We start from the raw sequence: 22792 nt of genomic DNA, 5'->3' as shown, positions 1-22792 counted from the left end.
AAGACCCCCTGGAGAAGGGAATGGCTATCCACTCCAGTATTCTTGCCTGGGAAAGCCCACGGACAAAGGAGCTTGGCAGTCTATAGTCCATGGGGTCAGTCACAAAGAGTCAGACATGACTGAGTAACTAACACACACAGTATATCATGACTGAGATTTGCTTCAAAATAATGTGAAGGGGAAAGTAAGTCAGGATATAAAGTTAGCCATGAGTTGGTCATGGTGAAACTGGGCAATGAATATGGGGTTCAACTGCTTCACTGTCACATGTTTTACATTTTCCATGATAAAACGTTAGGAGAGTGCAGGCGGCTGCAACCTTAGCTTACTGTCAAGAACAGCAGGATGGTAAGTAGTCAGCCAGGTCACAGACCCCTCGCCAATCATGCCTCATCAGGCTCCCTCACTACCTACCCCAGCCCTCCCTCCATCTTCACCCCTCTGCTCTGCTCACACTCCTTTCCATTGTTTACCTCTCACTTTGGATATTCAGCCTTGACTTAACTCTCTTATCCCAGATCCTCCGGCTAATGGACCTTAACTTTGTATTTCAGTTACTATTGTTAGGTAACAAATCACCTCAAAATTTGTATTTAAACAATTATTTTCTTATCTCTCATGGTTCTGGGGTTTGACCAGGCTGAACTTGGCTGTTCTCACGTACAGTCTGTCACATAGTTACAGTAAGTTTCCCTCATTCCTAAACCTGTCAGTCTGTGCTGGCTGTTGGCTGGGATGTCTGTGGAGGTTGTCAGCCAGAACAACTACACGTGGGCTCTCCATGGGCTCACACAGGTTTCCCCGTAGCATGATGGTGAGGTTCCAAGAACGAGCATCCCTATAATATCCCAGGTAGCAAGTCTACCAGCTTTTTGACTTAATTAAAGATGTGCTTAATTAAATTTTAAAACTATTCAAGACTGTGCATTCTTGATGTTGGTTTGTGTCATTATTATATAATAGATAATAAAAGGCCTCAATGTCAGTATCCTGAGAAAGCTCTTAAGTACCAGGTAGAAGAAAAATTACTCAGCACAAAACATTCCTATCACCAGAAACATTGTGGCACCCTCTGCTGTCAGGAAACAAACTTGAAAGTACACTGGGCTAATTCTCCCTGCAGGCTTCTCTAGCATCTTTGTACCAAGGCTGCCAATCATCATAGGCAGATGTGAAAGCATAAATCAGAGAGGGGAGGAAAATTATGCGGCTTAATTTGAGCAAAATAGTAAAGAATGAAAATCCAATCAGGGTGTCTAGCTGAATGGTAATAAGTAGGAAAGGGAAAAGGGAGTCAGGCAGAGAATCTCAAGAGGTAGCCGATACCAAGGACATCTTAATATAGTCAGTCTTTGTTTAAACCGTTTACGGAAGTAAGGTTACTCTCCACAAATAACCCATGAAACACAGAGGTTAAACAAGATGCCCAGGGTCACATAGCAAACAAATGTCAGAGCCAGGATATAAATCCCAGCCATCTGCCTCCACAGTCTATGTCCTTAACCATTCTGTTCTACTGCCTAAGATATGACTGTGACTTACTGTGGGGGAGGAGGGCAGGGAGAGTTATTTCTTTAAATGTATCCAGAATTATTCCTAGGTGGTAACTAAGACAGTAAAGAATCTGCCTGCAATGCAGGGGACCCAGGTTCAATCCCTGGGTTGGGAAGATCCCCCGGGGAAGCGAATGGCAACCCCCTCCTGTATTCTTGCCTGGAGAATCCCATGGACAGAGGATCCTGGCAGGCTACAGTCCATAGGGTCGCAAAGAGTCAGACACAACTGAGCGACTAACACTTTCACTTTCATTATTGCTTTTACCTAGAAGAATACTGACTGCCAGGAAAATTACTTGTCCCAAGCCAAGCAGAGAAATTAGGAAGCAGTCCAAGTCTCCTAACCACAATAAAATCATTCTGAAGTTTAGAAGATTCTTTCCTTCTAAATTTAGGACTTTTTGTTCTTTTGCCAAATCAGAATATATTACAATGACCCCAAAAGTAATGTCCCTCATCACAACCTCACTAAAATCCCTCAGCTGCTTTTACAAACGGAATGGATTTCCCCTATAACAAGTTCAAGGCCCATACAATCTGACTGCTTCATGCATCAACCAGTAAATCGGCTGAGCAGAGTCACTGAGTGTTCCAAATCTGAAGACGGGTTCACTTGGCAAGTGAAACCTGTATGGTGGGAAGAGGAGGAAAATACCCTCCCTCAGAAAGGACAGAGCAACTCGGTTCCAGTCAGGGGAGACTTGGGGATGTTACTACAGTTCACTGGGAGCACGTGCTGGAGGTCATCTCAACACTGCAAACAGGAAGGGTATGAGCCTGGATGTCTACTGAAGGCCCAGTACACACGGGAAGTGTTCTTAGTGCTTTAGACTTTTTATCTTATTTAAACCTCACCACACAACCCCTATGAGGCTGTCATTACCATCCCTATTTCACAGAGAGTAGTACATCTGGGAAGAACTGACCCAAGGGCACACGCAAGTATCTGTTAGATTGACAGAATGTGAACATCTGTGTTTCTGCTTTCAAAGTTCAAGCCATTTCTCTTCCATCCAGCTGCTCATGCATCATACAACATACAATTCAAGACATCAGACAACTCAAGAGTTGTTTCTGGCCCCCTCCCCAAAATTTTAGACTAGCCTGAGTTGTTTGAATATACCTAGACTGCAATGCCCACTATGACACTGGTTAAGTACAGCTTAGAGAAGATGCTTTCTGTTTATTCCTCCATGATTCCCATTTTTCTCCCATATTCCTCATGTCTTCCTTCTCCCAACCCAGATCATCTCTCCTGGTCTATATGTCTAGGGTTGGTGTTTATCAAAGGGGACAACCCTATTTACTATGGACTCCAATGATGTACATTATACATAGCCTCAGAGGAGATACTTGTGCAGAAAATAACAAACTTCTCCTTCGCAGGCCTTCACAGAAAGCTTGGGCAAGTAAATTGAAGTTTGCTGGCCTTCAGTTTGATCAAGCAAAGTAAGAGTGAGCTGGACTATACACTCTTCCAGCTCTGAAGGCTATGATTTCACAATGTTTTTTTTTAAAAAGGTGTTTATCTTCACAATAAAATAGCCCCAAGAAGTACATAAACTCACAAAGAAGGTCAAAAGAAGGAGACAGACTAATTCTAACAATATTGCTCTTTGCCTAGAATAGCAACATGATTTGATTGGAAAAAAAAATTGCACAGACATACTGTAATAAGCACTGCTTCATTCTCAAGATGAGAGTGAAAGGTAGGTCTTGCCCTGGTATCACAGCCCACCATCCCTGGAGGTCAGACCAATGGTGGCTCAGACAGTAAAGATTCTGCCTGCAATGTCTGAAACCCAGGTTTGATCCCTGGGTCAGGAACATCCCCTGGAGGAGGAAATGGCTACCCACTCCAGTATTCTGGCCTGGAGAATTCCATGGAGAGAGGTATAGTCCATCGGACACAACTGAGCGACCAACACTTTCACTTTTTCGTAAGAGGAAGAGGTCATTTATCTCATTCTCTACAAGTTCCTCCTTCATGGATCACAGCCTTGCTATGAAGGGGTGTATGTAACTTAATGAAGCTACCAACCATGCCGGGCCAGGGCCACTGAAGACAGACAAGTCATAGTGAAGAGCTCAGATAAAACGTGGTCCCCTGGAGGAGGAAATGGCCACTCACTCCAGTATCTCGCAGTGACGAATAGATGCAGGGGTTAGGTCTGGCAGAGAGTGCCTGAAGAATTATAGACCGAGGCTGGTAACACTGTACAGGTGGCACTAACCAAAAAATATCCCAACGTGACAAATGCAAGAAGGCAAAGTGGCTTTCTGAGACTTTCCAAATAGCTAAGGAGAGAAGAGAAGCAAAAGGCAAGGGAGGAAGGGAAAGATACACTCAACTGAATGCAGTTCCAGAGAATAGCTAGGACAGATAAGGCCTTCTTCAATGAACAATGCAAAGAAATGTAGGAAAACAATAGAATGGGAAAGCCTAGAGATCTCTTCAAGAAAACTGGAGATACCAAGGGAACATTTCATGCAAAGATGGCACAATAAAGGACAGAAACAGAAAGGACTAAAAAGCAGCAGAAGAGATTAAAAAGAGGTGGTAAGAATACACAGAACTATGCAGGAAAGGTCTTAATGACCCAGATCACCATGATGGTGTGATCACTCACCTAGAGCCAAACATCAAGGAGTGTAGGTCAAATGGAACTTAGGAAGCATTACTATGACCAAAGCTAGTGGAAGTGACAGAATTCCAGTTAAGCTATTTAAAGTCCTAAAAGATGCTGCTGTTACAGTGCTGCATGCAATGTTAGCAAACTTGGAAAACTCAGCAGTGGCCACAAGACTGGAAAAGGTCAGTTTTCATCCCAAGCCAAATGGGGAAATGCCAAAGAATGATCAAACTATCACACAATTGCACTCTTTTTACCAGCTAGCAAGGTTATGCTCAAAATCCTTCAAGCTAGGCTCAGCATATGTGAACCAAGAACTTCCAGATGTATAAGCTATGTTTAGAAAAGGCAGAGGAACCAGAGATTAAATTGCCAACATTTGCTGGATCATGGAGAAAGCAAGGGAGTTGAAGAAAAACATCTACTTCTGCTTCATTGACTGTGCTAAAGCCTTTGACTGTATAGATCACAATAAACTGTGGAAAATAACGAAATGGGAATACCAGACCACCTTACCTGTCTCCTGAGAAACCTGTATGTGGGTCAAGAATAAACAGAACCAGACAAGGAACAACTGACTGGTTCAAAACTAGGAAAGGAATAAGACATATGTTGTCAGCCTGCTTATTTCACTTGTAGGCAAAGTACATTATATGAAATGCCGGACTGGGTCAATCACAGGCTGGAATCAAGATTGCAGGGAGAAGTATCAATAACCTCAGATATGTAGATGATCCCACTCTAACAGTAGAAAGAGGAACTAAAGAGCTTCTTGATGAGGGTGAAAGAGGTGAGTTAAGAAGCTGTCTTAAAACTCAACATTCAAAATAACTTAAGATTTGGGCTTCCCTGGTGGCTCAGCTGGTAAAGAATCCACCTGCAATGCAGGAGAGCTGTGTTCAATAACTCGGTTGGGAAGATCCCCTGGAGAAGGGGCTACCCCCTCCAGTATTCTGGCTTGGAGAATTCCATGGACTGTATAGTTCATGGGGTTGCAGAATCTGACACAACTGAGAGACTTTCACTTTCATATGGCATCAGGTCCCACCAATTTATGGAAAATAGAGGAGGGAAAAGTGGAAGCAGTGACATTTCATTTTCTTGGGCTCCAAAATCACTGTGGACAGTGCCTGCAGACATGAAATTAAGACACCCGCTCCTTTGAAAGAAAGCTGTAACAAACCTAGACAGTGTATTAAAAAGCAGAGATACCACTTTGCAAACAAAGGTACGGAGAGTCAAAGCTATGGTCCTCCCAGTAGTCATGTATGGATGTGAGAGCTGGACCATGAGAGAAGGCTGAGCGCTGAAGAATTGATGCTTTTGAACTGTGGTGCTGCAGAAGCCTCTTAGGAGTCCCTTGGACTGGAAGGAGATCAAACCAGTCAATCCTAAAGGAAATCAGTCCTGAATATTCACTGGAAGGACTGATGCTGAAGCTGAAGCTCCAATACTTTGGCCACCTGATGCAAAGAGCTGACTCACTGGAAAAGACCCTAATACTGGGAAAGATGGAAGACAGGAGGAGAAACAGGTGGCAGAGGATGAAATGGTTAGACAGCATCACTGACTCAATGGACATGAATTTGAGCAAACTCCAGGAGAAAGTGGAGAACAGAGGAGTCTGCATGCTGCAATCCATTGGGTCACAAAGAGTTGGACACAACTTGAAGATTGAATAACTTACAAGATAGCCTGTTGGCTCTTTACTACTTGCATTTATTTTGGTTTATGGCCAAAATGTTTCTAATTAAAAGAAAATTAAATATGTGTACAATATGAAAATAGGTTTTAGAGAAAAAAAACTGAGTTCAAAATTAAAATCTATGACACCAAAAACAATAGTACTACTGCAAACATGAACTAAAGTTAATGTCATACAGAAATCCATATACGGGTTAAGAAGACTCTAGAAACTGCAAGAGGTAAAAATTAAACAACTTGATACACATTTCATCAATGACAAACGGGGCCAACAAGCTTCTATGCACCAAGACATTCATAAACATACTGAGTTATTGGTATTTAAATTAATACATAGAAATTCTGTGGCAAGGTTATTGTTATTTTCAGGACAAATAATTCTACCATACCACCATACACAAGATTAGACTAAGCATTTCACATTCATTCCTACAACCTTTCTAAAGTCTCTATGAACAAGAATGAAGTTATCCATTAGAAAACATTAACAGTAGTAACCTCGGAAAAAAATTTTTTTTTTAACCTTGTTTTCCTCTTTCCTACAATATAGCTATTTTTGAATCAGGACAAGCCAAAACATATTTTTAAGATTTTTCATTTTAAGTATTACATACTGAACACTAAGGGACTTCTGCTTGTCAATGAGAACTGTTGAAGGATTTTAAGCACTGAATTGACATGCCATGGACAAACCCTTGAAGAAACCCTTGGTACCCTGACTTCAAAGGCATTTGAAAACTGCTTCATGCAAATGATTGGATGTCATAAACAAGCTTTTACATACCAATTCTGCATTATTTCGGACAAATCTGGATTCTGAACTGAAGATATAACTACTCAGATTTAGAGTTAAAGGAAGACATCTAAAAATGAAAGATCTATCAACTCAGGAGTTCCTCCATGACTTAAGCTATCAAGAATAGTTCAGCAAAACAGAAGTTTGAATTAAAGGCAGCATGATATAGTAGGTTTGAGGTCATAGACTTGGACCTGATTCCCAGCTCTAACACTGAGTACCTTTCACTAACTCAAGCATTTCATCTCTGAACTTCAGCTTTCTCATCCATGGAATGAAGGCAACACGTACCCTATAGAACTCTCATGACGGTTAATGCTAATGCCTAAGACTTGTAAACAGCAGATGTTCAAATCAGAGCTTTGTTACTATTGCATACTCACTGCTACTCAAACAGCCAATGATTCTATGATTAAAAGCAATAGTATAGGGACGTCCCTGGTGGTCCAGGGGTTAAGACTCCATCTACCAATGCAGGGGACACAGGTCTGACCCCTGGTCAGGGAACTAAGGTCTCATATGCTCCAATGTGTGGCCAAAAAATTTTTAAAAATCCGATTGATTTCACTAAGTTTAGCAGATTAGATTAACAGAAATAAAAAGTAACACAACTGGAAAACTAGTCTTTCCTTATCTGTACACTGACTTGTAATACCTAACAAGATAGCCCATTTCTAGGTTTGTTATACAGGTCTAAGCGGACACATTCTCTGCTGACAAGATACTCTTGCGATTTCGAGTCATCTTTCTCTTCATGGTACAGAGGAGACCCTTACAAATGAAAACTTCCTTTATAAATGTTAACTTTCCCTTAAAAACCTTAACTTCTATCTCATTTTCAGAGCTTCTGAACAGCTCTTTCTCAAAAATAATCAGATCAAAATAATCTTTATGCCAAAAAGGCATACTCTGTGATAGTGTATTCTGCTCTCCTTCACTGTATAATAAATCACCTAACACTTAGTGCCTTAAAAAGGAAAAATTAAAAAAAGATAACCCATTTCCTTCCCCAAGTCAAGATCAGCACTCATGCTCTGCCCAGGCCGAGGAAATGGACCAAGGGAGAGAACACAAGAAGAGCAGACAATATAGAATAAAGATCTGGGCCCAAAACAGGAAATCAATGCTGCTGCCTTAACCAGGTAAAGAGATTTCAACAAAAGAAATAAATGTATGAGAAATGTTAGGATTTTTAAAAGACCATTTTCCTTATACACAGGAGATTCAACTAGATCAAAGTTGGAAACATAATTGGTGTTTAATAAAATACCTGTCAACCGATATATACACATTTTACTTCCTATCTAAAGCTTTTTATAAACAAAACTGGGACACTGGTGTAAAAAAGTTCATTTCCGTTGCTCAGTCGTGTCTGACTCTGCAACTTTTTTCCCACGAACAGTATGAAAAGGCAAAAAAAGTTCAGGATCAAATATTTTTGTGTACATGTTTCTGAATTAAGAGGTTATATTCAATTCCATCACCAGTCCCTGAAAAAGTTACACTCTGTGCCACTCTGACTCATCCATACCTACTTTCAAGCACTGAGAAGAAAGAATCTATCCCATTCACAACAAAGATAACCACTGCATACATGAGAAAAACAAGGAAAAAGCTAGTCAAGTATAAGAACATTAGAATCTGAGGGCAGGAGCTTTCACCGCTATTGTTCCCTGTTGTCTCTATATTGTCTAGAACCACACTCAGCACATAACAGCTGCTCTCTAAATACTTGCTGACTGAATGAATAAATTATTCTTTGAAAAAATAATTTTGGGCAACTAAAACAATTTTTTTAAATGTTCATTGTCTTAAGGCTTAGAAGAGTTCTGTTATTTTACATTTTTCCCAATTACTCTTATGGAAGAATACCTCAAAACAAAGAAAAGTGGATTTCTTTTACATCATTAGACTATAATGCTCTGAACCAAAAATAAACAGCATTGAAAAAAACTTTCTATAAAATACTGTTTCAATATATTTTTATTAGCAGTTATTACATCAAAATTCACATTTACAGGATCCAAAGGACTGTCTTAAAAATTCTAAAGTATATGTAACTAGATTTTAACAGTAAGATAGAACATATCCTCATTACAGCACAGCCCTTAAACAGTCAAGGATAATACTGAGAATTAAGTACAGTTCTATCAAGAACTAGAAATGAATTCTGTATGCATAGTGTCACTTAAAACGAAGTACCAAGGAAGTATAAGAAGTGTATGGATGTGAGTTTCAGTGGCAAACATCATTGACTTCCTAACAACTGACACCAAAGAAATTTCCAATCAAAACACAAGAATGGTGCCTTTCATTCAATGTAGAGCTATGATAATTCTATAGAGAGACCCTGAATCCTTAAGTCTTATAATACGCTTTTATGCTGTGACACTAATACAAAACACGTCAACTCTAATGAATAGATTGTGACGCATTATGACAAAAAGATAGCCTTTTTCTATCAGAAAATCTTGATTTTTCCAGTGCAATATAGGCTGTTCATTGCTGATCTATTGAAATTCTACATCCTCCAGCCTGAGCGGTATTGTAGGATTCACAAATATTACACTTCATGCCTACTATATGGAACTGAACTGTAGATCTTCCATTGCAATCATTGCAGAGAATCTGAAAAGAGATGAATTCAAATTAAGTAAATTAAACCTTATCGATAGAAAGTGGAACTGTCTGTTCAAAATAATTCCTCAAAAATCATATCGAAGAGGTATCTTCCTGGCAGTCCAGTTGTTAAGACTTCGCCTTCTGATGCAGGGGGTGCAGGTTTCATCCCTGGTCAAGGAACTAAGTTCCCACATGCCTCACCGCCAAATAAAACCAAAACATAAAACAGAAGCAATGTTGTAACCAACTCAATAAAGACCTTAAAACTGGTCCACATCAAAAAATCATTTAAAAAAATTATACTGAAGATGTGAAAACATACATATGTAAGTCTAAACATTTCCATAAATAGAGTATCTTTTATTTGTTCACTGGAAATTCTAAGAGGCTATTAAAGTAGCTCTAAATTTAGAAAATGAAAATGTTGATGTGCACTAAGAAGTCTTATTTTAAAAGTTCCCAAATAGCATAAATAGTACAAAAGTTAACATAGGAATAATCAGATCAACACCTATAATTCAAAATAACACACAATTTCATTATTTTTCACTGACACTTGGAAAATTATCTCAGTCAACAATTTTTTACATATTTATAATATTTTTGCTTATTAATATATTAAGTTCCTGGTCTTAGATGCCTCAAGAATGAATTAAAGTCCAAAAGAGTACTTTCTAAAGTTGAACAAAGAAAAGCTTTTGGTTCATCCCTAAAATGACAGTAAGATGCCACTTAGGAATTAGTCTCTTCTTATACTGAGATCTTGAAAAATAAAGAAGGGTGTTAACCTGAAAATAAATCAATACATTACTATGTGAGAAAAGCATTAACTTTAGAAAAGCCACACCATAAGTAGAAAACATCTAAATTTTCTCTAAATTATAATTTGGAAAGTAACTTTTTCTTTAAAGATTTTTCTTTGGACCGTTTTTAAAGCCTCTATTCAATCTGTTACAATACTGTTTATGTTTTGGTTTTCTGGCTGTGAGGCATGTGGGATCTTAGTTCCTTAACCAGGGACTGAACCTGCAGCCCCTGCACTGGAAGGCAAAGTCTTAACCACTGGAGCCAGGAAGTCCTCCTGAGAATTAGTTACGAATATGATCTAAATGTAGAAGGTACTCACTGCCTAGAGTTAGAGGATTAAAGAATGACTGCTAATGGTTACAGAGTTTCCTTTTGGGGTGGAGAAAACATTTTAAAATTGATGGTGGTTTTATCTACAAGAACACACTAAAAAAACACTGAACTGTCCATTTTAAATGGACGAGTTGTATGGTATGTGAATTATATCCCAATAAGGCTGTTACTTTAGAAAGTGATCTAAACAGAATATAGCACGCTACAGCCTCTAGTAAAATGTGACACAATTATCAGTATTACAAAAATGATCTTTCATCGACCTAACAATTATCCACATGAATTATGAAATGCTCGTGTAAATTACACAGAAAATAATTTTTATTTGGCTTTGTTAAGGGGTTTTTATCTTTTTGTGTACAAATATCTGAACTGAAGATTTTTGAAAATTTTTATGTCCAAAAATTATTAAAGCACCAGAAAACTATCTACTTTCCAATTCTAATCTGTAAATGAATATGCTATGCTGAGACTAGACAGCAGCACATCTCAACTAATGGAGAAAAGATGATCATTCTCCGCAAGACTAAAGGCACAGAAATACTTCTTACATTTTAGACTGCAGGCTAAGACCAAGTTAAAAAGTCTTAGAATAAAAAGCATAATAAACATTAAAAACCAAAAAGCAATCTTCAAAAAAAAAAAATAAGTAAACATGTTTGCCTTAAATAAAATTTAAAATAATTAAAACATAATCAAAATAAAATAGCAGACCAATAATCCACCTCTACTCAGTTATTATCAATTGACTCTGTTAAGTAATAAGTAAATAATTTAGAATGAAGCTTTTGCCTGCCATCTAGTGTTGGCAAGTACTGCACAAAGATATTCTTAGATTTTCTTTTTTCCTTTGAGTTCAGAGTAACTAAAATTTAAAGATTATCTGGTTCCTCCCATTAATCATTGCAGTGACATCAATGCTGAAATAGTACTTTTCAGACAGATTTGAGCAAAAGGGCAAAAACAAACATGACTATCAACAAGGAACCTGAAGTTTTTTTAGGCATTGATTCTACTCACATCCACAGTCATGTTCTGATATTCTGAGGGCATAGGAGTCTGTGCTACCTCATCATCCAGTTGTCTCCAGTACCTACTCATATCAAAAGCAGAGTGCATACACAATGGACATCTGTAGCCTCTAGGAGAGATATAAAAGAGTTATTTTCCAAGTATTAAATGGAGAGTGTATCAACCCAGGTATACAAGAACACACATGCTAACTGGTACATAAATCATCTAAGACAAGCATTATTCTATATTTCAAGACCATCTCACAAACCTTTTCAATTAAATCATGTATCATAGGGTATTTTTTAAACCTACTTCTTTTTCCTCAGTTCTATAAAATGGAGAGGAATTTCTGAGCATTCTTTGTAGAATATACATGATATATTTTAAAAACCAATTAAACTGCTTTTTAGCTAAACAACCTCGATTTCTTAATATATTCAAGAAGAGATTGTAGTCTTTAAAAATTATTCAGATCATGCTATTTTCTTTCTAAAAATTCTGAAAATGTTCCCTTTTATCTGGCTCTTAAACTAAACTTTCTGCTCATCACTTTGCAGGATCAAAATACATTTACACAATTTCTTCTTTTTATCTGCATCTCACTTTAGCATCTTTTCCCCACAACAAAATTAGCATTAGATAAATCTTGGTATGAGTTTTGGATTTTTTTGCAGCTCATCATAGTGGGTCAATACAACAGCTAATAATTTTGTGCAACATGTCTCAGCATTTTTATTTTTTACAATGCTATGACTGTCTCAGGCAGAGACCAAGCTCCCCAATTAGTAGCCAGAGAATGAGAGGTATCTGTCTCAAATTGCAGATGAGATATGGCATAACAGAAACATGAGGACAAAGCCAGAGTCCAGTGTTTCTCTCCCAACGTGCTTTGCCCAATTTAACACTACTCATCTACCCTACCCATCTCAAAGGAAATATCCACCATATCCACATATGGTATAAGTAACTGCGAGGTTTGCCCATTCCCTTCCCCACTTGCCTGCAAAAAAAAAAAACAAACAAACAAAAACAGACATCTTACATAACAACTTTTTATAATCCCATCAAACACTCACTCTTTCACCATTTCTTCATAACACGTTCTGAAAGAAAATATAACATTATTTTAATAAAGCAAAAAGTACCTCCACCATTTCCAAACACTTTTGAGGAAAAAAAAACAGTCACTTTACCTATGTAAAAGATGTCCACATGGCAAGACGTGAGCAACGATACGAGATGTGTGAATGTCCTGTAAAAGCAAATAAAGTTGGTGGTTAATTACATGAACACAATATAAATACCCAGTATTTCAAATTCCAAAGAGGATATTTCCAAAGCAAAAAATATTTTAAGCTCACCTCCAAACATATTGGACAATCCTGCCGGGAAACATTTTCAATACACTGTTTAAAAGCAAAATTAAAATTACCAAAAGCTTAACTAGATGGAAACTATATAACCATAGCATTAATAACAAAAACTAACAAAGGAAACAATACCAACTTACTAAATGTAATAATGAACATTAATATGTTTCCTATATGTCAGACAAGAACTGAACAATAAACTCTCACAACTATTTCAGGCTTTGCACATTACCTGAAACAATGAAACTGCCTAATACATCTTAATTATTCAAATTATCTTCATTTTACAGATAAAGAAATAGTAATAGTTCATATTAAAGAGATTTTACTACATGCCACATGTCAAGTTCATTGCCTGTATTATCTCAATTAATTCCCACAAAACTGAAACACATACAATTATTTACCCCATTTTACAGATGAGGTATTTGAGGCCTGTGCATGCATTCTAGTGTGCTCAGTCATGTCCAAGGCTTTGTGACCCCATGGCCTGTGGCCCGCCAGACTCCTCTGTCCTTAATATTTTCCAGGCAAGAATACTGGAGTAGGTTGCCATTTCCTTCTCCAAGGGATCTTCCTGACCCAGGGATTGGACCCACATCTCCAGCACTGGCAGGCGGGTTCTTTACCACTGCACAACCTGGGAAGTCCTTTTGAGATCTAGAGAAGCTAAATAACTTCCCAAATTACATGCTATCAAGAAATGGAAATATATGTGTGCTCCAACAGGCTGCCCACTGAGCCTGAGTTCTTAACTTGACAAGACAAGGTCTGATTAGGTGTGAAGAGGTAAGAGAAAGCATCAAGCCATAAATGATACCCAGGTTTTTTAGCAAACACCTGAGTAGATGATACCACCACTTACTAACAGACAATAAAAAATAACCGAGAAACAAAACAAAAATACCACAAGAGAAACTGAGTATATAGTTTTCTAAAGACAACACAGCATATCTAAAGGCAACACACCATAGTTAATCAGCCTAAACGCAAGTCCGCAAAACCAAACCCAAAATTTTATCATCTCCTGCAATCTATTAATAAAATACTTAAAGCCAGGACGAAACTCCTTAGGCATCATCTTCATTCAGCCCCCATTCTCTCTCCCTTATACTCGTCACTATATTCCCTATTTTCACTATTCACCTCAGTTTCTCTTACTACCTGTATTCTAGGCTAGCTATTATCTAGTAGGGCTTCCCTCGTGGCTCAGTTGGTAAAGAATCTGCCTCCAATGTAGGAGACCCAGGTTCGATTCCTGGGTCAGGAAGATCCCCTAGAGAAGGAAATGGCAACCCACTCCAGTACTCTTGCCTGGAGAATTCCACAGACAGAGCTGGGTAGGCTAACAGTCCATGGGAACGCAGAGTTGGACACAACTGTGTGACTAACTTTCACTTTTTCATTATCTATTATCTTTTTAAAAACACCCTCATCAGATTCTCCATTCTCTCAATTCTTGGACACAATCAGTACTGTAAGTGATAGTTTCTTAGATTTTCTCCTAAATAATGAAAAATAATTTTTAAAGGGCCTAGGATCATGATATAAAATTTCTACATCCAAGTTAAAAATATTTTTATTGGAAAGGGATACTGAATTATCTAGGAATGCTATATTAACAAAAGGTTACACTGCTCTGTATTTCTCCTGTACCATACATTTTAAAAGCTATCCTCAAAACCAGTTCCAATGATAAGAATCCACAGGCTAATTTAGAAGCTGTCTACATTATACTAATAACTGATGTTAAGTATTCTTACACACTATAGAGAAGAAAAGGGAACTGTAGATCAGATATTCTAAGGTCTGTACTTTAGAACATTTACTTAGTACTGCTTAAAAATAAAAAACAACATGACTATACTCAGTAACATCTGAAAGTTGGCATGCTTTTAAACAAATTAGGATTTTAGCTGTTTTCAAAAATAATACTTTTAAAATCATACAAACTGAAGTACATACCTTGTGCTTCCCTTGGAGATTCACTGCAAGGCATAAGTTACATTTCAAACAGTGGAAAAAATCTTCCTTCGGACCAATCCTAAAAAAATAACGTGAAAAACAAAAGATTACATATGTTTTTATTACATATTTAACTCATTATATATAAGTTCAGATTCACTATAAACAAAGTTCAAACCACACTGAAGAATATGAGGTGAATCCCTACCTCCTCAACATCACTCCCCAAATGCAAGCACTACAAACAGAATGGTATCTATCCTTCTGAGTGTTTTTTTTCTTCTATAAAACTGCATACACACACACACACACACACACACATACAGATACATACGCTTTGAGTTTTATTTTTTACACAAATGGATTCTTTCTATATATCCTGTTTTGCAACTTCTTCACTTAACAGTATTCCTTGAAGAATATTCTATGTAAAAATATATAGAACCACTTTATTCTTCATCAAAGTTACATAATATTAAATGGTATGGATATATCTTAATTCTTTAATATTCTTTTATTGATAAAATTTACTATCTTTAGCTAATGTAATGATACAATAAATACCTCTTACAGACATCAGTCAACCTACGTATTGATGATTTTTTACAAAATTCCTAGAAGTGAAACTGCAGGGTCAGAGGGCACGGCATCATCAGTTCTGACACTGCCAAACTGGCCTCCAAAGACAGCACTAATTCATACGCCCCCCAACGTGTAACAGCACCCTGTCCCCCACACCCTCGCCAACACTGGTTACCTATACGACAAATAAAAACATCACTTTAATTTGGATTTCTCAAATGGTGATACACAGAGCATATTTTACTATTTATGAACCACGTGGACTCCTCCTGGGGATTGTCTGTTCACGTGCTCGGTTCATTTTTCTAACAGGGTATTTGTCTTTTATAATTTTAAAGACGCTCTTTAACTCAAGTATATACTTGATTTACAATATTATATTAGTTTCAAGTATGTAGCATAGTGATTCAGTATTTTCATACATTATACTCCATTTAAAATTACTGCAAAATAATGGCTACCGTTTCCCCGAGCTGCACCACCTGGGAAGCACACTGCTTCCTTATGGCAACTCACTCCAGTCAGTCCTGTCCGGTTCTTTCTGACCCCATGGACTATAGCCCACCAGGCTCCTCTGCCCACGGAATTTTCCAGGCAAAAATACTGGAGTGGGTTGCCATTTCCTACTCCGGGGATCTTCCCGACCCAGAGACTGATCCCATGTCTCTCACATCTCCTGCACTGGCAAACAGACTCTTTACCACTTAGCACCACCTGGGAGGCACAATGTATTCTAGTTTGTATCTCTTAATCCTTTACCTCTATATTTTGCCCTCTCTACTTCTCTCTCTCCACTAGTAACCAGTAGTTTGTTTTCTATAACTAAGTCTGTTTCTGTTTTGTTATATATATTCACTATTTTTTTTAAAGATCCCACATACAAGTGTTTGTCTCTGTGACTTCCTTCACTAAGCACAATACTCTTTAGGTCCACCCACAATACTGCAAATGGCAGAATGTCATTCTTTCCTATGGTGAGTAATATTCCAGAGTGTGTGAGAGAGAAGACAGTGTGTGTGTATACACTACATCTTCTTTATTCGTCTGTTGGTGAACACTTGCGTCACTTCCACACCTTGGCTACTGTAAATGATGCTATTATGAACTCTTGAGCAAATGTACCTTTTTGAATTAGTGTTTTCACTTTTTTTGGATAGGTACGCTAGAGTGGGGGGCTTCCCAGGTGGCGCAGGAGACACAAGAGACTCGGGTTCCGTCCCTGGGTCAGGAAGATCCCCTGGAGAAGGAAATGGCAACCCATCCTGCCGGGAAAATCCCATGGACAGAGGAGCCTGGCAGGCTACAGTCCATGGGGTTGCAAAGGGTCGAACAAGACTGAGCACCCAAGTGCACACACACACAGCACCCCAAGAATGGAACGACACATGCTATCATATGGTACGTCTACTTTTAGTTTTCTGAGGAACCTAATTTAAAGGAGTTCTTTATATATCCTGACTTCCCTGGTGGCTCAGATGGTAAAGAACCCATGTGCAATGCAGGACACCAGGGTTTGATCCCTGGGTCAGGAAAATCCCCTGGAAAAGTACATGGCAACCCATTCCAGTATTCTTGCATAGAGAATCCCACGGACACAGGAGCCTGGTGGGCTACAATCCATGGGGTCACAAAAAGTCAGTCACAACTGACAGCAACACTTTCATATATCCTGGATATTAATCTTTTTCACTTGTATATATTAAAATTACTTTTTTGGTATGTCAACTATCTTTTTTACATCTTTTATCATACATTTATTTTAATTCCTAGGTAATAAAAAGACATGATATTTCAATTTATAGCTTATGCCTCTTTTTTTATTATTAATTTTTTTGGAAGGATAATTGCTTTACAGAATTTTGTTGTTTTCTGTCAAACTTCAACATGAATCGGCCATAGGTATACATATATGCCCTCCCTTTTGAACCTCCCTCCCATCTCCTTCCCCATCCCATCATTCTAGGTTGATACAGAGCCCCTGTTTGAGTTTCCTTAGCCATACAGCAAATTCCCTTGGCTATCTACTTTACATATGGTAATGTAAGTTTCCATGTTACTCTTTCCATACATCTCACCCTCTCCTCCCCTCTCCCCATGTCCACAAGTCTATTTTCTATGTTTCTCCACTGTTGCCCTGTAAATAAATTGTTCAGTACCATTTTTCTAGATTCCATATATATGCATTAGAATATGGCATTTATCTTTCTCTTTCTGACTCACTTCACTCTGTGTAATAGGCTCTAGGTTCATCCACCTCATTAGGACTCAAATGCATTCCTTTTATGGCTGAGTAATATTCCATTGTATATATGTACCACAACTTCATTATCCATTCATCTGTCGATGGACATCTAGGTTGCTTCCATGTTCTAGCTGTTGTAAATAGTGCTGCAATGAACAATGGGATACATGTGTCTTTTTCCATTTTGGTTTCCTCAGGGTATGCCTCTTATTTTGAAAAAAACTTTTGAAACCCATTGGTCATATACATACTCTCCTATATACTTCTAATACTACAACTTATGATTTTTGTATTTTTCTTTCATCCATTTGAAATCCACCATGTACAGTAAAAGTGGGACAGCTCGTTGTCCCCAGATTCCTCTCATCCCCTTCCTGCACAATAAGAGCTGGGCAGAGGGCTGTACTGGATAAAAACTACTTCCCAATCTCCCTGGAAGTGTGAACAGAAGGGACAAAGGAAAATTCTCTCTTGTGCCCCTCGGAGAAAAAAGGGTGTACCTTCCCTTCACCTATTTCCCCCTTTCCACTGACAAGAATATGAGTTCTTTTAAATTGTGCAGACAAGGAAGTATCTTATGGATAGCAGGGCAAAAAATAAGAGAAACCTGGGCTTCTGTTTAACTACATGGTTCAGACTTTTCCCTGAGAAACATAAATGTCTTTTTTGAGCCACTTGTTATTTAGCATTTCTGTTACAACATGCTAAAACCATATTCTAATGAATGCATAGAATTTTAGTAATCAATTTTTTGTTTCCCGAATGGATAATCAGTTACCTTAGAACCTGTTCTCCTGATCTGAAATGCCATTTTTGCTATAAATTCGTACGTTAAATATGTGAATGTGTGTGTGCACACACACAGTTTCTCCCTTTATTTGTCTATTCCTATACAAAGAATATATCATTTAAATTACTCTCTCTGTCATGTTTTGGTTATGTGGAAAGGCAGTCCCCTTGTTCTTCCTTTTCAAAATCTGCTCAGCTCTGTATATTTTCTCTTTCAGATGAAATTTACAATCAGTCTGTCCAATTCCACAGGTAAAACCCTGCAGGAGACTTCCACTACTGCCCAAGACAGAATAACAGACAAGAGACTGGATCTACCCTCTTACCTAAAACTACTACCACACAACCCAAACAAAACATATGAAAACAAGTTTCACTGAACATCAAGGAATGAAAGATAGCAACCTGCGAGATACAGGAAACAAATTAAGCAAGCCCTAAAACTGCCCTAGTTTATTGCCTAGAGCACTTTCAGGCAGTAGGACAAGTTAGAGGAACAAAAGCAGAGCCAGAAAGACTTGCTGAACAAGAAGATGAGCCGAGAGTCCAAGGAACCCAAGATTGCTGCAGCTCACAGGACAGAGTATCAGAGAGGACAGAGCTGCACAGGGGAGCCCCTCAAGTATTTAGCAGAATACACATCAGCTCATGCCTGTGAAGAAACCCCCTAAGGCCACGGCAAGAACCATTCAAGAGAACTAGAAGGAACAGTGTTCAGCACTCAGACACGGTCAGGACCAGTGTTTACTCCCTCAGCCAGACTGGAAAACCTTAGAATTCATGAAGTACTGGACTGAACACTCAGGAAGGTACTGCCGCAGTGGTGAGGAATAATTACTCCTGGAATAAGCACACCTCCAGATCCATCTAACAAATTATAAAAGCAAGTCCCAGAAGTATCAAACTGTTCAAAGTAACAACCACATCCCAAAATAAAGCTCAAGATTTGCAGTAATATGAAAAGTTCCCAACAAGGTAAAAATCACAATGTCTGGTATCCAACAAGGACCAGTCACTCAAAAGGCAGGAAAACCAACTGAAAAAATAACTGAACAATCAAAATCAATCCAAACTGACACAGAGGTTAGAATTAGCAGAGAAGGACATGAAACCAATTATTATTACATTTCACATGCTCAAAGAGTTAACACAGATGTAAAAATTAAAAAAAGACCCAAGTCAAATTTCTAGACATAAAAACAAGAAAAGGGGGTTTGCTTATGATTGTCACATCTTTTGGTATATTTGTTATCCTTCCTTAAAAACAACCACCTCAAGGGACCTCCCTGGTGGTCCGGTGGTTAAGACTCCAGGCTTCCAACATAAGGGGCATGAGTTCAACCCCTGGTCAGGGAGCTAAGATCTCACATGGCATAGCCAAAAAACAAAACACTACATAAAAACAGAAAGTGATTTAAAATTCTCCAATAGAAACAAAGAGAAAGGACTGACATAGGACACTTGGAGCTCCAACACTGGTAACATTCTAATTCTTAAAAACAGTGGTTTGTTGTATTAGAATACTTTAAAACATACATTTGGTACATACATGCTTCTGGACACATCGTAACACTTTAGGATTTTTAGAAAGAAAAAAATTCCTATATGCCAACATGTCAACATTAGCTTGTCAGTGGATGGCTGGACTTAAAAAGACTATTTTATTTTCATTCTTTCTACTTTCCTGTATTATCCAATTCTTAAGCCTATACTGATTTTATCAAAACTTTTGATAATTTTTTCAACTAATTTTCAAAAAGGAAAAATCTACCCTAATTTTCTACCTTAGCTTCCCACAAGCCACTTAATATAAAAGTATAATTTCTACCCCAAATTTAAATAGCCACACAATTGTTGATCGGCTAGTTAAAATGATGAAGGCATGAAGAAACTTTTTAGGGCAATAGAAAGTTTTTTTTAACCTTGATTTGTGATGATGGTAACATAGTAGATATATTTGTCAAAAGTTACTGAACATTTAAAATTAATGCATCTCGTAAGATGTAATTCTGAAAGTCCTCTGTCCATGGAATTCTTCAGGCAAGAATAGTCGTGTGGGTAGTAGCCACTCCCTGATGTAATTATATTCCAATAAGGTGATTTTTAAAACTATTATTGCTAAGATATATTAGAAATAATTTAAAAAGAACATTTTACATACAGTACCTACAAATTCCACAGTTTTCACAATGATACTGTTTCTTGTCTTTGTCAAACAGATGGCATACACTGCAATAATATTCTCCAAACAATGTGCTACATTCCTCACATGTCTGTTGTGCCTAAAAAACAAAAAGTAACTATAAATATACAACTTACCAAAACATCTTGAATTACTAATTTAAATGTCCAGATTTTTTCTTAATGTACATGCGGTTTTATCTTTACATGTTTTCATACAGAGCTAAGGTTGTATTTGCAATATTCTTGATTAAATTTTTAAAACCACCTTAGTACACATTTAAAAAAAAAAATAGAAATAAGTAATAAAATCTTACATGCTGAATTTTTTCACAGTTTATGCACTGCACTTCCTTTACTTTAAAGCGATCTAGCTGATGATCTTCATTGTTATCATGACACAATCGGCAAGTATAAAGCTTGTCACAGCAAGGTGCCTAATCCCCAGGTGAGGGAAAAAAAAGGTATAAGAAGCAAGACAAGGCAAGTTTGAAATAATGCAAAAAGAAATTTCTTTCCTTCTCCTCCTCCTGGAACAAGGTCAAAGATTACAACCAATGGATCATTTGGTAAGCTGATAACTATACATAACATTTCACTGTTTTCCCATCAACATCTAGGTCTCTACCAAGTTGAACACAACCTTGCAGTTCCAAACAGAAGAATTATGAAAGATGGCCATCCCTAAACTGAAAAGTTAATCCCACAATACCCTAAACTCATTCTCAGCATTAAGTAGCAGGCAGGCAATTTCTACTTAAGACATTGCAGATAAATTCATTTACCAACTTTAACGCTGAAGAATTAAATACTATAATGATTATATTTTAGTCCACTTAAGTTTACCACACATCAACTCTGTGTCTTAAAGTTTGGAGGACACAATAAACGTAAAAGACAGTCCTTGTTTTCAAGACTGGCAAAGACTGCAAGTTGTTCAAGACAAGAAAGTCAACTCTCGCCTTCCTGGACACATGACTGACCAGCTACACTACTGTTTCCTTGCTGTTACTTGTGGCCAAATGACTTAAATTCTTAGCAACAAAATATGCACAGAATAAAATCAGTGCCTCTCCTGGGCCTACTAGGCATGCCTCTTCCCCCAAGCTCCCTTCTCCCCTTTCACCAGATGAAACGTGGACATGGCAGCAACCCAGCTGATGACTATATGCCGTAAAACATGGTTAACAACACAATAGAGAACATTTGTCCAAGGAGTGGTCATGTGAAACTGCCTCATTACCAAACCAGATCATTCATTCACCTTGAATTGTGAGGTGAGGAGAAATAAACTTTTTATTCTTTAACTCACATTTCCACTGGGTCTTTTTGTTACAGCAACTTAGCTTTACCCTAACTAGTACATCAAAATGCCTCTAGGCCAGTAAGCTAACCTTACATTATACTTTCCAGTACACTGTGAACTTTAAGATCCACTCATTTCTGAAGACTTCCTATGCCGTGACTTACCATAACATAGTTCATTCCTTCCGCTTACGTTTTTTGCCTGGTAGGCTTAGGCATACTCACGCTAAAATGAAGCTGGCAAGCTGTAAAACTTATTTAATTACTACAGGAGATGAAAGCGTATTCCGAGTCTCCACTCGCTTACCCGCCTTCCATTATTTCATCACACACCTGAAAGTGATCCTGGGAAAAGCCAGCACAGGCCCGGGGCTGCCTCTGTCTACTTCCAGCACCGAAAGACTAAATAAATGAACCCTCCGATAAGGTAACCCATGTGCAAGGCCAGGTTTTTGCCAAGCAAGAACTTTGCTTGCAAACTACAACACAAAGGTAGGGCCAATGTTCGTCTTGACAAAACACGCTCTTTACGGCAAGAAGCCAGTCAGAGGTGAAGTTATCCTGACAACAGCTTAGCCCGACAACAAACTTAAGCCCAAGCTTCAGCTCCCGGCCCACTCCACCCCCAGCCCGGCGGAAGCTCTTAAGAGCCCAGTGAAATCGTCACCTTCAGGAGACATCCCCTGTCATAGTGCTCGCAGCCCCGCCGCCTTTGGACTTGCCCGCGGGCGCCATCTTCCCGCGCCGCGGACGCCATCGCCTCCACCTCCCCTCAAACTCCACGACCCCTTCCCCCAGGCCAAAAGCTACGCCCAGAAAGGCAGCGCCGCTCTAGCCCACCCTGTCCCAGGTACTGCGGCCCCCGGAGCCAAGATGGCGGCAGGGCACGTGAC

The 22792-nt window shown here is 38.4% G+C and overlaps 1 protein-coding gene across 1 annotated transcript; it reads right to left on the bottom strand.

Annotated features, from left to right (window-relative positions):
- Nucleotides 1-8654: 8654 nt before the first annotated feature.
- Nucleotides 8655-22721, bottom strand: RCHY1 (ring finger and CHY zinc finger domain containing 1). The gene is made up of 9 exons (XM_043906466.1): nucleotides 22567-22721; nucleotides 20912-21031; nucleotides 20580-20695; nucleotides 14801-14879; nucleotides 12827-12871; nucleotides 12659-12717; nucleotides 12542-12568; nucleotides 11472-11592; nucleotides 8655-9317 (listed from the first exon to the last, which is right to left on the bottom strand). The coding sequence occupies exons 1-9, from the start codon at nucleotides 22654-22656 to the stop codon at nucleotides 9189-9191; spliced, it is 786 nt and encodes a 261-aa protein (XP_043762401.1). The 5' UTR covers nucleotides 22657-22721; the 3' UTR covers nucleotides 8655-9188.
- Nucleotides 22722-22792: the final 71 nt, after the last annotated feature.

The sequence above is a fragment of the Cervus elaphus genome, chromosome 6 (genome assembly GCF_910594005.1).
Source record: "Cervus elaphus chromosome 6, mCerEla1.1, whole genome shotgun sequence".
In the NCBI taxonomy this organism is placed as follows: Eukaryota; Metazoa; Chordata; class Mammalia; order Artiodactyla; family Cervidae; genus Cervus; species Cervus elaphus.
Note: the sequence above shows the minus strand (reverse complement) of the source record. Positions and strands in the feature narration are given on the sequence as shown.